Below are 16,852 nucleotides of genomic sequence, written 5' to 3'. Positions count from 1 at the left end.
AATTTTTACCATGAAAGAATTAGTTCACTGTTGGCAGTAGACTGCTCACCTGAACTGATGAAAGTGTAGATTAAAAAAAAAAAGAAACTTAACAATTTTACAGTTGAATTACCAGGACACATTTATATCTGTTAAACAGATTTTCTAAGATTTCTGCAAGAACATGTCTTGATTATTTTTAAAAGGGAGTTATAGACATAATTTTATTTTTTTTAATTTGGACTTTGAGTCCTATGCTACATTTAGGTGCTTTGAGACTACAATGAACCCAGAAAAGCCAGATTTCATTTCTATTTACAACTTGGGATCAGCATCCTTTCTCAGTGTCTCTCTCAGAATTTCCCAGTTACATTGGAGGGAGAGTGCTTGGAATTTTTATTTTTTATTTACACACACACACACACACACACACACACACACATTTACATGTATATATACTTAATAATTATATTATAGAATAGTTTATAGAATTCATAGATTATATATTTAAAAAAATAAATATATCTTTTTTTGAAAAAACAACACTTGTGCTTAGTAGTACTTAATATCCATAACTTGTTAAGTAACATATACTCCTATCATTAATATGGTCTTTGTGGTGTTTGCAACTTTTGGCAGATAATCTTCATAGTTAAATCTAGGAACGAAAAAAGCCAAATGTTTTAAGAATTCAGTTCACAAGAAAAAAAAGGCAGATGAAAATAATATTTACATTTATGGCCAATTTAATAATATGCATTTGTCTCTACAGGAAGCCTTAAGTTTAATTCATCAGGCTTTTAGTTCCAGTTACAAAGCAATGGGATGAGTCTTTTCCAGATTAATATTGTTATTTTCAAAGATCCTTGGTGGCTAACTGAATAGACTCATTTGCCTTTCAAAACAATCTGCATCCTTGTGTTTCTGATACTTTGTCTCCTTTATGTTCATTCTTGGCCCAGTGACATTTCTGATGACCTGACTTTTTTTTCTTTGGGATTTGCCTCCTGCAGGCAGGTGCACACTCAGAAAGACTACTCCTTTGCCTTATATCATTCAGATCCCCAACTTCATCACTGATTTCCTTTGTGGTCTTTTTATCTAAACACTGGCATTTGTTTTTTCTATGCCTAACTGCTCTGGTTTTGCCACCTCTTGGAAATGTAGTTTTTTGCCTCATTTCTTGTTTATTTGGGGATCTGTGTTTCTCAATCTGTGGGCATGTGAGACTATTACAGTGGCTTCCATCTTGGGAAGTACTCTCACTTTTAGAAGAACACTTGGGTCTCTTCCCAGAAGTTGAAGGAAGTTTCGCATATTGGACTGTGGTCGAAGATGCTCTTCCACAGTTGGATTCATAACTATGCACATTATTTTCTTTTGACTGGTCACAGCATATATTTTGGGCGAAGCATTCACTTCTGTGACTTCCTCTGAGAGAGGGATTACTTGATTCTCTGCTTAAAGATCTCTTTGTAAGCCCAACACACCAAGATTTGGATCTGTGAGTACTGGACCTTGATGGTCTTTGGATTCTTCTACTGAAATGTGAACCAGCTTCTGCAAATTGGGAGGACTGTTTGCCCTTCAATCTCTTTTTTCTAAAAGAGCTCAGTTTCCTACTATTTCTCTTAGAAGAAAGGGCAATTTCTGAAATACAGCTCCAAGAAGGGTCTCTCTTTCTGGATTTGCAGCTTAGCAAGGATCTTTCTCTGGGCAATCTTCTTTGAAAAATCTCTGGTGAAGAATCTGAGTATGTATTTTTTTCTGCTTTTTTCTGGAAGTTGATCTCCTGGTCAGGACTCAAAATCCTTTCTTCTCTTAAATTGTATTGAAATGGCTGCCCCTGATTAAAAATTGCTGGGGAACTGAAAGTACATGCAGTTGTTTCACTCTTTCCCAGATCCTGGACGTGACCAGGAAGCAACTTTATTCCTTCCATTTTCCTCTCTTGAACTTTTTTTTTGCAATTCCGTAAGCTTGGGCCCCTTTCCCTTGGTGTAGTATAATTCAGGAATATATTAGCAGAAGTTGTGCCTTTTTGATCTCCTGATTCTGGTTTGTCTTTGATCCAAGCATGGATTTTGCTTGCTGTTTTGTGATGAAGTAGTGAGAATTCAGATTTCTTCAAGGAAGAGTTACCATTTGGAAATGGTTTTAAGCCTGACAGAGGCTTCTGCTCATTATTCCGTTGGTCCCGGGTATTTCTAGACTGCCTTGTATCATGTTGAGATGCCAGTAGAGCCTGATCCTTAGACAAAGGCAAAACAGAAGCTGATGCTATAGACTTCTTTTTTACCCATGGTGAAATGGAAGGACATTGATAAATGGCTCGTTGGTCATAGGTTTCCATGTTATAAGGTGAATGAACAAAACTGATAAACTCATGCAGAAAATGGTGAGTGTGTTGTTGGAGATAAGGTTCCAGGAGGTGAATGAAGGACTCACTGTCCAGATCATATTCTGTCATGTGTTGGAGAATAGTGGATAGGATATTCTTCACTGTATAGCCATAATCTCCATAAACAGCTGTTAGTTCCCGTTTCAGCCAGGGGACCAGCCGATGTAAACAACCAGGGTTTCTCTTGAAATAATTAGCTGACAAATGCTTTTCAAGTCTGTAGCCTTGGACATGTGTCACCCAAATTCCGGAATAATACAGAGCTCTTCTGAACTTCATTACCACCTGATCTCTAAAGTGGCCTACAGACGTGGAATTTGGCTGGAACTTCCCACTATCCCCGAACTCCCTCAGTAACTCCTGGACAGTCAACTCTTTCAATGGTCTGATTTTCCTTGTAATGCCCTCAGGGTTCAGACTGACATAGTTGTTTTGAGACGACTCCATGTAGCTTTCCTCCTCTGAGGGAAGAAAGCCTGAGTCTTCTTTGGTGTCACTCTCTGGCCTGGTGGAACAACACTGAGAAGGAAAGCACTGCACACCAGAAGAAAGCATGGATTTCTTTCTTGATCTTGAATATAAAGAGTCATTACGACTCTTGTTGAAAGAGGGATCCCAATCAGGTTCATTCTGAGTACTCTCCAAGCAGTTAGGACACTCACAGTCAGATGAGAAATCAAATGGCATTGCCCTGGAAAGATTGTATTTCAGTTATATATGAGAAAAATTGGTTTGAATCAAGTCCTTATATGGCATGAAAAATATCTGTTAAAAACATTTCATGCATATTTCTGTAATACGGTTTGTCTCTCCAAGGGATAAATTCTAGAACAAGGTTAAGAAACAAACTATTCCCTCAAATTAATAATAATATGCTCAATAAAACCCATTAGAGAAAGTTATTGAGGATTCAGGCACACTGATTTTTTTTCTTTCTTATTCAAATTAATTGTTGCAAATACTGAGAAGCAAATTGGAAATATCAAAATTCATTATATTCTTTAACTTAGCAATTCTAACTCTAGAGATCTAATCTAGATATAGAAATCTACAAATATATATATGTTGACTATTTTGAGGTTTTCTTCATAATAACAAAAAATTGAAAACAACATAAATATCCATTAATAGAGAACTTGCTAGATAAATTATGGTTTATCCTTAGTATTTATTTGGTAGCCATTGATTTAAAAAAGTCAAGCCTACATGTACTAATATAAGAACATGGCTGAGTACATTGTTAAGTGAACATGTTTATATAGAAGTATTTTAGACTTTTATAAATTTTAGAGAATCATCATCTCTGGCAGTATTGTGAACCTTGAAAAATTGTCTCACTAGGAATAAAAAATAATGCTAACTATTATTTGTAAATATAGGTAATTATGAATGTATCTAAGTTGAGCAAATTAGTAAAATTCTGAGAGGAAAAAAATTAGGTACCCATGTCTGGTGTCCACTTAGGTACCCATGTCTGGTGTCCTTGAGCTTCAGTTCTGATATGGCAGCACTGATAGCCACAGATGACAGGAGACAGTGGAGTCTTTCCAAGGGTGAATGTCCAATAGGAAGCATCTCTATAAGTCTATATACCTGAATGTCTACATTTTCACTGAAAAAGGTGAATTAAAGGGGGGAGCACCCACACAAGAGTCAGCAGGAAATTTCAGCTGAGATTGTGTAACCAAAAACAAATTGTTTTTGGTTACACTCTGCAGAGTTATACTCTGCAGAGTAAATTCAGTTGGGTTTCCTAAAAACCTCAAAAGGATAATTTATTTTGAAGTTGGTAGTGACCACAGGCAATTGGCAGAAGCAAACATTCATTATCCCTGTAGAAGCAGAACTTAAACCCAGGTCTCATGACAAATTTTCCCTAAGTGAGTTCACAATCAAAAATCACTAAAAAAAAAAAAAAAAACAAGCCATTATAAGCATGAACCCATAGAAATAACAGGGAGCAAAAGTTGGCTCTTAAGAGAATCAGAAAATAAAATGAGTACAGGGGATGTGCATAACTGTCATCCTTTCCCCTGGAGCTTTAAGCTATGCTTTCCAAAGGTAATGCTTTCACTAAGTCTTCATTCATCTTGAAAAATAAAAATAACAGAAATTACATTATTTAGCAAATTCACCTCCTGGAGATCCGGAGTTGTCCGCACTCATTTGAGCCTTAGCTGCTATTTTGTTTGCCTTAGAGACAGAATTTAGAACACTAGACAAGTTCTGCTGTGGACTGAGGAGAAACAACTCCAAGTTTTCCATAGACTTTGACATCTTATATTTTCCAGCAATGTTCCAAGTTATGTTAAGATGCAAACCCTGGATAAAATAGGATTCAAATCCATGACTTAGAGGTTTCCAGGGACTCTTTAATATTCTCATAGATTTTCTAATCAGAGCCAATATTGTAACAAGTGGTCTGACTCAGAAGAGAACAGTAGCAGTAAGTGGAACATGGGTTTTCCTAATGAATAAATTCTTCAAAAGAATAGTTACTAGTCTAGTATTAATATTTGCATTTAAATCATTTAGTCAGAAAGTTACCCTTTTCCCTTTAAATGCAAGGTATGAATAAGCGATTAGCATGTATGCAAGGTGATTAACCAACATTTCAGTTGTTTGTATATAAAATTTTGGACCCAAAATTATTAAAATGTATTATTGGGGGACACCTTTATTCATTATAGCTAAATACCAGTTAATATAGGCAACATAACTGGAAGGTCACTCAAAAGAAATTTTTTTTTTTTTGCTTACCGTTATACTACTTTCAAGTTTAGTCTTGTGTACTAAGATTATTCAACTTCTCTCAGATCTAGGATGAAAACAATTTAACTCATAAGATATGTGAGGGGTTTGATGAGCAACTTTGTGTTATGCTTGATACCTAATAGCAATTCAACAGAACCCTCATTTTAGTGTTATTTTGAGTCAGTTTCATTACAGATCCCCAAGACAGTACATCACTTTTTAAAAAGCATGTGTTTTATGTGACTTTATAATCCAAAATAAATACCATTTCTCATAAGTATATGGCAATATAGAACCTCATATCTTCATAACCCTCATACCAATGTCAGCATTATATAGATAAAAAAACAGTATAGAAACAAGTTCCTACTTTTTCTACTATTCTACTATTCTACTATTACCCTTGGCAAGTTCACATACACTCTCTGAGTCTTGGATTACTTATCTATAAAATGAGGTTTATAGAAAGACTCAAATGAGATAATAAATATAAAAAGGATTTTGTGAAAAAAAAAATGCTTATTAGAAATAAAGTGCCCTCTGGGGCACCTGGATGGCTCAGTGGGTTAAAGCCTCTGCCTTTGGCTCAGGTCATGATCCCAGGATCCTGGGATCGAGCCCTGCATCGGGCTCTCTGCTCAGCAGGGAGCCTGCTTCCCTTTCTCTCTCTCTGCCTGCCCCTCTGTCTACTTGTAATCTCTGTCAAATAAATAAATAAAATCTTAAAAAAAAAAAAAAAAGAAAGAAAGTGCCCTCAGAAGATAATCTCATCTAAACACCATACTTAGCACATTTTTTTTTAAAAAACTATCTGTTGAAGAGAGAAGAACTAAAAGAATGGTGAGAGGGAGCAAGGGAAGAAGGAAGAACTTAAGAGAGAGAGTCATTCAGGTTTCTATATTTTAGTCTACTCCTCTATTTCTTTCTACCATCAGTGTCTCCCTTTTCTTTCTTCTTATTTTTACTCCCTCAGTTCTAAATACATACTGAAAATTCTGAAGCAGCTTAGAAAGGAAGACGTTGTTGGGAAAGAGATCCATTGGCATCCAAAGTGCGTATTTTAAAGCTAGGAAGATTTTAAATTGGCAATGGCCAGATGATGCTGTTGGGGAGGAAAATTTATATTTTATCCTTTAAGGTTCTTCTGGCTGCTCTAAGAACTAAATCAACATGAAACAGATAAACAGGAGAAATCAAATTTAATAATGTACATACAGGGGATCCACATAAACATGAGAGATTCCAAAAATAGTCAAGCAAGATGAGGTATATATGTTATTTTGGACTCAGGAATAAGGGTAAGGGTCTGAGGCTTCAAAGTGAAGGAATGCAATTCTCAGGAAAAATGGGAAGAATACATGTTTGGTAAACAAATGTTTGCTGAGACACGGAGAGGACTTTGGTCAAAATATACCTTGTTAGGTTCCTCCCTGTCTACCACGTCTAGTTCGTATTTTACTATAATTATCTCTGGTGTTAGCTCTCCTCTTGGAATAGGTCCTCTATCTAAATTCTTTCAAGCAGTTAGGAGAGAGGTGAAAAAGCAAAACTTCTTGAGTCTTCTGTTTCTTAAAAATAATCAGCCTAAAATAATTCATATGCCAAAGAGACATATTTTGGGATAGCAAGTTTTACTCCCCTGCAATACTGCACAGTTAATTGGATCATGAGAAAGCAAGATCCTTTATTTTCCTACATAAGTCCTGAGCTTGATACTTGAAAGTGTTGCTCATCTAGCTCTCTCTAAGTTCCATGGCTAAGCAGTTTCTCCATGTAAACACTATTAGGGCCAGACACTTCTTTGTTCTATTTTGTAGGCTGTTAAGCAAAATTCCTGATCCACGAGATGCCAGTATCACCCCCTATCCAAGTACAACAATCAAAAATGTCTAAAGTATTATCAAATGTCCCCTAGGGAGGCAAAATTGGCCCCAATATCCAAAACTACTGCTCTACAGTATAAAATTATTATCTTTTGAGACAGGGTGTTCCTCACAGGAACTAGAAGCAGTTCTGCTACCAAGAAGTTGTAGTACATTCACAAGAAGGATCAAGTGTAAATTAATTGAAAAAATAGATAAAATTACTCTTCTCAAACCTATTCCAGAAAATAGAAAAGGAAGGAAAACTTCCAATCCATGCTATTAGACCAGCATTAGTCTGACAACAAATTGGATAAAGACTCTACTAAAAAAGAGAACTACAGGCCAATATCCCTGGGGGACATAGATGCAAAAATCCTCAACAAACTACTAATGTGTTTTTCATTTCATTTATTGAGCCCTTTATCTCTGGTGTGTTATTCCTTATCTCTGTGTTAAGGGTCTCACTCATGTCTTCCCCTCTTTTCTCAAGTCCTGTGAGTATCCTTACGATCATTGCTTTACATTCTCTATTAGGCATGTTACTTATATCTCTTTTGCTTTGTTCTCTGGCCATGGCCTTGTCCTGTTCTTTCATTTTGATAAATTTCTCTGTTTCTTCATTTTGTCTACCTCTCCGTGTCTGTTTCTGTATATTAAGAAAGTCAGCTATGTCTTCCACTCTTGAAAGTAGTGAATTTATGAAAAGGAGGTCCTGGAGTGTTCTGCAGTGGAGTGTCCCCTGTTCATCAAAACCTGGCACTTCAGGAGAGTATCCTATGTGTATTGCTTGCATCCTGTTGTTGTGTCTAAGTCACTTTTCCTTTCAGTGTAGGCATCTGTACTGACTGTGCTTGTTGTGGGCTGTGCTCACTCTCTGTGCTGTTAATGGGACCCAGGCAGGCCAACTCTGAAGGGCCATACCCACTGGGAAACTTGGGAGTTGGTGGTGGTGTTAGCAAAATTTGTGTTGGGCCACTAGTCCTATGCCATATCCCTTGACATATTGCAACAGCTCGTGGCTGGGCACCATGGTGCTGTAGGGGATGCATGGCTGGGTGTGGTGGATAGTGGCAGCTGTACACCTGGCATTTGAGCCCAGCATGTGACAGTGGCTGGGGGTATGCAGCTGGGCACAGTACAACTGCTGTGTGCTGTGTACTTCAGCAGCCATACAACCAACTGCTGGGTATGGTACACATAATGACTGGGGCCTGTGGCTGTGCACCATGCTGCAGCTAGGCAGGGCCCCCAGTGACAGCTGTGCACCTAGCATGTTGGTGGGGCATTCAATGACTTGTCCTGAGCCCTGGACCAAGGCTATAAGATTTTGCGCAGCCCCACCTCCCATAGGTGGCTCTGTGTTTATGCTGGGGGTAAGTGAGAAAAATAGCACCTGCCAGCTCCCTCATTTTCAAAGAAGTCCCTCAACATGCTCAGAAATCATTATGAATAGATCTGCCTCCCTTTGGCCCCCAGTGTTGTGTGAACTATGGTTTTTATGTTCCTTCTCTATTCAGGCTGCTGTCTCTTTGAAGGGCAGTGACCCAGCTATTACTCGCTCTCAGGGCTCACCCAGTGCTGAGTCAGCTGAATTTTAAAGCTCCAGGCTCCAAGTTCCACTGATTTTACAAACTCACAGAATTCAGCCCCTCTGGTTTTTAAAGCCAAATGTTGTGGGGATTAGTCTTCCTCATGTGAGCTCCCTGGTGCAAGGGCCCATTTCTCTGCCCTTTTCCTACATGCTGCTCCTTCCTTTCTCTAGCAGCCTCATTCAGTCTTTCTGACCTTCCTAACCTTTCAGGTGCAGCTTTTTCTCTATACTTAATTGTGGAGTTTGTTCTACCAGTCTTCAGATCACTCTCTGGTTTATTGACTTGAATGTGAATGGTGTCTAGTTGTAAATGTGGGACAAGGTGAGCTCAGGGTCCTCCTACCCTGCCATCTTTCCAAACTCCTCCAAGAACTAATCCTTTTATCATTATATAATGTCGTTCTTTATCTCTGAAAAACTTCCTTTCTTAACTCTGCTTTGTTTGAAAATTATATAGTTTCTTCAGCTTTCTTCTGAGTAGCATTAGTTTGATATAACATTCTTCATCTCTTTGCTTTTGGTTTAAGTCTTTATATTTAGAATGAATTTCTAGTAGAAATTTGGTTGGATCTTGCTTTTTTTTTTTTTTTTACCCATTCTGACAATGTTTGTCTTTTATTGGTGTGTTTAGACCCTTCAGATTTAAAATATTGATATTTTGCTACAATGTCTACCATGTTTTTAACTGTTTTCTATTTGTTGCATTTGTTTTTGTTTCCTTTTTTTTTTTAGTACGTCATTTGATTCTCACAAATACCCCATGAAGGAAGCAACTCATATTAATCCCCACTTATTGATGAGGAAGTGAAGATTACTAAAATTAAGTGACTTAGCCAAGATTACATCGGACAAAAATAATGGAGCCAGAATTTGAAAGTGACAATGTTCTTTGCTTGACTGAACATTATGTCCCGTATACTGAGTGATTTCAGCAATAAAATTGTGATAAAGCCTTCAAATCAAGTAAAACTCTATCCTCAGAATCTCTAAAATCTTTATGACTCCCCAAGGCTTTCTTCTTCCCCAAACCAACCTGGGAAGGAGGTATTAAGAACTTAGAATCTTTGCTCTAGTCAAATCAAAACACCATGAATTAATCAGTTTATAATAAATTCTAACAAGTTTAGCATGGGTGAAAGGGGAAACAGCTTCATCTATGCAGAGACTAGGATTATCCATGGAAACCAAGCCTATAGTTTCAGGGTGTCAGGTTTCTTAAAGACTAAGAAAAAAGATTAGCCCTATTCTCAAGCCAGGCTGTTCAAGTTTTATTTTCCCATCGACTGAGATCATTTAAAATTATTGTTACAACCTCGCTCCTGAATCACCATCTCTTTTCCTATAAAAGTGCTTCTCCCTGCTTCCGTGGGGAAGAGAGCAAAGACAGAACTGGACTTGGGCCCAAACCATAATTTTAGTAATTACTAAACCAAGTGACTGCAGCCATAATTGAGTCATTCAAAGCCAAATGGTAGCAGTAATTAGTTTGTCAAATTTGAATAAAAGAGCTTTTTTGGAGAGAACAAGTAGAGTTGAGCTAAGGAGGTCTGAACTGTCAGCCATGAAGTGAGATACTTTTTCCAAGCAAAGAGGGTCTTCCCAGCACCATGGTTCTCTTGTGTGACAGTGATAGATATTCCTCGTTACCGATTATGGCCTTGTCACATTTAAACTAATCTCTCTTCATGTCTTCAGGCCCTGCTCATTCCCTTGGGCAGCAGTCATCAATTTACATGAAGAGGCACCTAGGGAAACACAGAATCTATTTATCACACTTGCAAGGAGTGTACTAACAGCGACTTCAAACAAAGCATGGATCCACATTTCAATCAGGCTTCCCCTTTGCAGCATCATAAATAGTGCCAAAGGATGTATTGTTAAGAAAATGGATGGAAGGGAAGGGAGAGACACCTAAGAACTATGGGAGTCCGTGAACTCCACCCTTATATGGCCAGCTCAGTGTATATAGAATCTAACATGGTTTAGAGTTCCTAGACTTCCTGTAAGCTTTTTGGACATAGAGTCACCTTATTTATGGATCACCCCTTCAGCATGCCAGCTGACGGTAAGAAGCCACCTTAGGTTAGGAACACAGACTCAAGATAGGCAGAGTTCATTTCTGAAAATCCTCTTCCCTCCAACTCATCAACCATAGCCCACATTCAATTATTTGTTCCATTACAAACATATTCCCTGCTATCTCTTGCCAAGTTCTATGTTCCTTCTAGTAAGATTGGTCAGTGCTATCTCTGTCCAAAGCTGAGTTTTCCTCATTGTTTTCAAGGAATGTGCTTTCTTCCCAAAGTTGTAAATGTCTCATGGTTTGCTAAGAGTATAAAAGACACTGCTGGCATTCTTTCATGATCAGAAAGTCAAGTGGAAGGCAAATATTTCAATGTCAGTGGATTCAGGGTCCCAGAGACCATTAATTCAAAGGGTTGGAGTTCCTCCTCCTTTCTGAATTTAATTTGAACATAATCAGCACCTATTTATTTTGAATAATTTTGCTCTTTTTTTCCCCTCAAAAATATTCTTCTCTTTTGTGGATACACCTATCAGTTTCATACAGTAAGCTAAAACATTCTCACTGCTATTTATTTTCAGTAATTTTATATGCCTTTTCTCATAAAAGATGATCTTCCTTATGTTGATATTTCCTGTCACTTTCACACAATGGTTATTTGAGTTAATGCATTTTACTCTTTTTACCATATTTCCACCAGAATTGCCTAATAACTATATGACTAGTCTGCACTTTAATAATAAAAAATGGATGAAATCTGTCCAAGATGTCAATAAATGATGGGAATGGGAGATTCAGCATATTATGACTAAAACTGGGAATTAAAGAAAAAAAATTTCATGTGTATATCCCACAAGTTGATATTACTCATCAAACTAGTGACAAGTGTGCATGAAGCTTAAAAATTATAGCCAAAGCCCTTGGTAAAGTTTGCTATAAAGCCATATACCTGCAAATGAGACCAACTTAATAAAAGAATTCTCACCAAATTTAGACTGGATTTGCCTCATATACTTTCTGTCTTCATGTGCTTCTCAAATTCCTCCTGCCTCTGGCTGAAATTGAAAAGGATTATGATTTCACACTGACCTATGGAGTCCTAGATGGCTGAGCCTGGATTCCCCTCAGTGCACAGATAGGAACTGTCATGTTTCCTCTCTACATCAGGTAACTCAAATAGGAAGATAATTGCTCCCCAGAAAACAGCAACGTTAGACCATATAAAATAATACATGAATTTTCTCCTTTTGCTGCCTCTGCAGTAGGCTACCTGAGCTATGAAAGAGGGACATTTTTTCGTGAAGGAATATATTTTTACTATTTCTATTGGATTTTTAAAATTCTCTCCTAGATTACTTCTACTTACATCATTATAATCTATTCCCAGAATTTTAGACTTTCAGAGCTGGAAGGGAGTTCAGAGTCTTATTGCCTATATTTGTGCTTTTATGTATTCTGTTTCCTCAGATTGGAGTATCGTTACCTCTATTTCTTTGCTGGCAAACTCTTACTCAGATCTTCAGCATATATTTCATAGCTCCTTTGAAAGCCCTTTCTAACCATTCAAGTTGTTACGTGCCCTTCATTTCTCTGTAACTCCCATGATACCTTGGGATTGTATGCACAGTCCCATTTAGAAGCTGCTGGGGGTATTGGTTAAGAGGAATGCACTCTGGAGTCAAAAGACCTGGATTGGAATCTCAGCTCCACTATTTAAGGGATATGTGTCCTCCAGTAATCTGCATATCAGATTCCTCATCTGGGAAAGGGAGATGATAATAGGCATGAGGATTAAAAGGGTTAACATATGTAAAGTGCTTAACATAGTGCCTGGCACTGAGTAAATGCTATAATGCACAGAATATATCTGAAAGGCAGAATGATTTCAAATTTGCTTACCATCTAACTGAGATCATGAGCTCTTTGTAAAAGGATATGCCATTCATTTGTTGAAAGAATAAATACGCACCTTTATGTTTTTACAAATATATTGAGATGTAATTTACATGCCTTAAAATTCACCATTTTAAGTGTTTGATTCAATAATTTTTAGTAAATGTACCAAGTTGCACAATCACAATCCAGTTTTGAAGCATCCTATCACGTTATTTGCTTCCTGGTGCCCACTTATAGTTAATACCTATTACCATCTCCATTTTGTGACTTTCTTAAGGTCACACAAATGATAAGTGTGATATGCAGGTCTAGAACTCTCAGACTTCCTCTATGTCCAAACCCATTTCATTAAACAGTGCTCTCTGCCATGGTAATCTAACAATAATTAAATCTGAGAATCAGACATTATGCTAACTGTATTTGTCAACGATTTATTATCATAGTTGTTATTAGAATTTCCATCATTATCATTGATGAAGATTATAATATATAACAATAATTGCCTACCCATCCTCAGCATTATAAAGCATAGATTTTCTCCTTCAAAATAGAAGCTATCACTCACGCCATGTGGCAGCTCCAGCCATTTCTGAATTTCAAATGTGCTCAAAGACTTTACTGTCAGGGCCATGCCATTTTCAATTTTAATGATTTGCCTAGCTGCCAATTTGGCCATCTCAATCCAGAATCCTAAAATCTATCCGTAAAATGAGCGATGAAAGCTAGAATATGAATTAGAAATCCTAATTCCATGTAAAACACTTATAGTCAAACTTTTGCTGAACAATGTCAATAGTTTAGAATAGACAAAGGGGAACAGAAGAAAAATTAATATGTTTACAGTCAAGTCATAAGAAACTTAGATTCCTTTTCTCTATTAGACTTGATTCTTGATATGTGTAGCTTCTCTCTGCTAATCAAGAAACCATTAGGTATCAAAGTTTTCTATGAATAGTAAAATTGCTTTAGTCCCAGAGCACCACCTTGATTTGCGGTGCTGTTGTCAGAGCGTGGCAAAAGTGGATTTTCCCATAAATTCTCTGTGCACCAATAATGTTTTGGTTCATGCTTCGAGTAATGGACTAAATCAGCTCTCACTCGAGGCAGCTGTTCATAACTCACTAACCCAGGATGATTATTTTGTCAAAACAAGCACCTCTCAAAACACTTTAGCAGGCATCTACTTAAAAAGAAGATAATGCTGGCCAATGAAAATGAAAATAAAAAAGTGATGTATAGTCCTCACATTAAGCTAATTAACAATTTGGCATTTCCAACATTGAAAGCACCCAATTATCACAGGCCAAGATACTGGCCATCAACATTTTTGTAATGCAGCTGGCACTGAAAGTATCATACAAATAACTTCCAGCAAAAGGCTAATGGAGACAGACACTAATACCCCAGACCAGCTTGAAAATGGAAACTGGAACCCAAAGCAATTAGACCTTTCATTATGGAAAAAGTAACTGTGGCCATTCAAGAGTGACACAATTAAGACATCCAATCACTTCTCTGAAATAAAATGCTACCATCTTTTATTTTGCCCTGTGTGAGGTTGAAACTTCATCCTATCTCAGAAACGTCCAAGGACATGTGTAACCATCCTTCCGACAATGTAGTAAAAGATGATCAGAATGTTCTACTTATAAGATGACATTGCTGGGAAGGATATTAGCCTTCTCGTACAAACCCAGCACTTTATGCATACGTTCAGGGATTTTGTGGATTCTCTGAACCCCATTCATGGAAGTTAGTATTGTAATGCCTTTGTGGATATAAAATATGTAACATACATTAGGAAAAGACTATTTCCCACAGAGAATTTGTTTTTATAGAAAAATGACCAAAGTGAACAAATATAAGCTACTTTAACAAATATATATTTGGTGCCTAATATGGGCCAAATAATCTATTGGGCCATGGGACACATGGATAAGAAAATCATTGTTTTTGCCCTTGAGGACTTCCCATTTCAGTGTGGAGGCACACTTATAAAAAGAGAAATTCAATATAAAATGTTAAATGTTATGATAGTGAAATGATCAGTTATAAAAGAAGACCAAAGAGGAACATTGAGATCAAATCTGGAGGAGGGGCAGATGTAGAGTAAATGAAGGCTTCATGGAGATTACTGCTTTTTCTTTATGACAACATATATGCATGCATTTCTGGAACTTAAGATACATCACTTTCCCCACATTGTGAATTATATCAACTACCAGGTCCTATCACTGAGAAGTCACTACTCATTCTCTGTTATGTGCTGAGTAGGTGGGCTACATAAACTCTCTTCTTTGGGATGTAAAGAGAAAACCATCAGGGTTGCATACTGTCTCTCTTCCTGTGGAGAGAAGTTACTGTGTACCACTATGATAGGTATGGAATAATGCCACTTTCCAAAGATGTCTACTTCCTGATCTCCAGAAGATGTGAATATGTTACCTTGCATGGAAAAGGGGATTTTGTGATTTGAGTAAGTTAAAGATTTTGCAATGGGGAGATTATCCTGGATTGTCTAGGTTGGCCCATTTGATCAGCCACAGATTTGAAGACCCAGTGTTGCTAGCTTTGAGGGTAGAGGAATGTGCCATATGCCAATGAATGCAGGAGGTCTGTAGAGGTGGAAAAGGTAAGGAAACAGATTCTCCCCTAGTGTTTCCAAAAAAGAGTGCATCCTCACTAACACCTTAATTTTAGCCAGTGAGACCTATTTTGGACTTTGACCTCTGGGACTGTATGTAGATAATTTTGTTTTGTTTTGAGCCATCAGATTTGTGTAATTTTTGGGCTCCTGCATGTCTCAATGGGTTATGTGTCTGTCTTTGACTCGGGTCCTGGTCCCAGAGTCCTTTGATCGAGCTCTGCATCAGGCTCCCTGCTTAGCAGGGATCCTACTTCTCCTTCTCCCTCTGCTTGCAGCTCCCCTGCTTGTGCTCATTCTCTCTTTCTCTATGTCAAATAAATGAATAAAATCATTTTTAAAATTTGTAATTTGTTAAACAATAGGAAGCTATTACAGATGCCAGGTGTCCCTCTTAGACCCAGCAAACTGCAGTACGGCTCTTCCATTCTATAAGCTCATAGCTAATCTTATTATAACATGGAATGAGTTAAGGATACACATTATTTACATTTTAGACAATGATGGATATGTAAAGTTACTCAACCACATATAGTAAACTATGATTCTTTTCACTGGTCTACTCTACATTCATTCTTACACTTAACCTAAAGTCTCTCACTTAGGAATTTGAGCTTTCCTGGTCAGAATCCCAATCTTTTTCACAAGTGTTTGATAAGAGTTTCTAGAGATCTAGGCTCATCCTTCTTTTCCTGGTACAGAGAGAGAGACATCCTTATAAATGGAGATTTCCGCTCATAAGAGTAAATGTCTCTTACAAAGAGGTAATTTCTACTCAATTTTCAAGATTTCAACTGTCTCTGCATTTTCTTAAAACAACCAGTTCAGAATAATTAATATCCAAAAAGACATATTTGGGAGCATATTTTGATGCCCTTCATATATCTATGTATTTTATTGTATGTACTTTAAAATCAACTTTTAAGAAGTGCTCCATAGGCTTCACCAGACTGCACAAAAGGAGTCCATGGCTCAAATATTATCAAAAATCCCAAGTACTCAGCTGAAGTTCTTTCCATGATCCTGACCCATCCATAGGCCATGAAGTTGTAGAATGAGACCCTACTTCAAATGCTGACTCAGCATTTCCCCCAGACAATGACCAAACTCCTCAACCCTGGTGATCTGATTTCTCACATTTGTTAGATGAGAATAATAATAAATTTAGAAAGTTAAGGTAATTAAATGAAGTAACAGAGGAGCACATACATGCACACATAGTAGATACTCAGTAAATGTTAGTTCCCTTTCAATTTTATTTCCTGCGAATTTAAATACCCTTTCACAGTTGATGTAGTAACTGCATTTCTACGAATTTATTTCTTTTGAGAAATAATGCATTTTCAGTCAGTCACTTGGCATTCACATCAGTCTGGGAAATTCCTGTCTCATCTCCTCTTTCAACAAAGCAGACGATAATACATTAGCATGCAGAATGATCCACGACTGATAGACTAGTGACTACATCCTCATCCCCAAGCTGTGTGACCTGAGTAATTAAACCTTTTAGTGTCTCAGTTTCTAGGAAGCCACTAAACTATATACATTTGTTCCATCCTTTTTATCAGCAAGAAATTACTATTTTTTCAAGCGAATCCATGGTTTGAAAAGTTTTATTGCCAAAAGCACTGCGTTTATTCATTTTCTTGGAGTTTATTAATCAATTACAAATAAATCTGATAATCAGACTTCCAATCAA

General features: G+C 37.3%; 1 protein-coding gene across 1 annotated transcript; it reads right to left on the bottom strand.

The window, feature by feature from the left end:
* Positions 1-716: 716 nt before the first annotated feature.
* On the bottom strand, positions 717-3,338 carry LOC111145538 (E3 ubiquitin-protein ligase Topors-like). Its single transcript, XM_022500450.1, has one exon. The coding sequence runs from the start codon at positions 3,065-3,067 to the stop codon at positions 878-880; it is 2,190 nt and encodes a 729-aa protein (XP_022356158.1). The 5' UTR covers positions 3,068-3,338; the 3' UTR covers positions 717-877.
* Positions 3,339-16,852: the final 13,514 nt, after the last annotated feature.

This window comes from Enhydra lutris, unplaced genomic scaffold, assembly GCF_002288905.1.
Source record: "Enhydra lutris kenyoni isolate GAN:26980312 unplaced genomic scaffold, ASM228890v2 scaffoldscaffold13, whole genome shotgun sequence".
NCBI lineage: Eukaryota > Metazoa > Chordata > Mammalia > Carnivora > Mustelidae > Enhydra > Enhydra lutris.
This window is presented reverse-complemented; position numbering and strand designations above follow the sequence as displayed.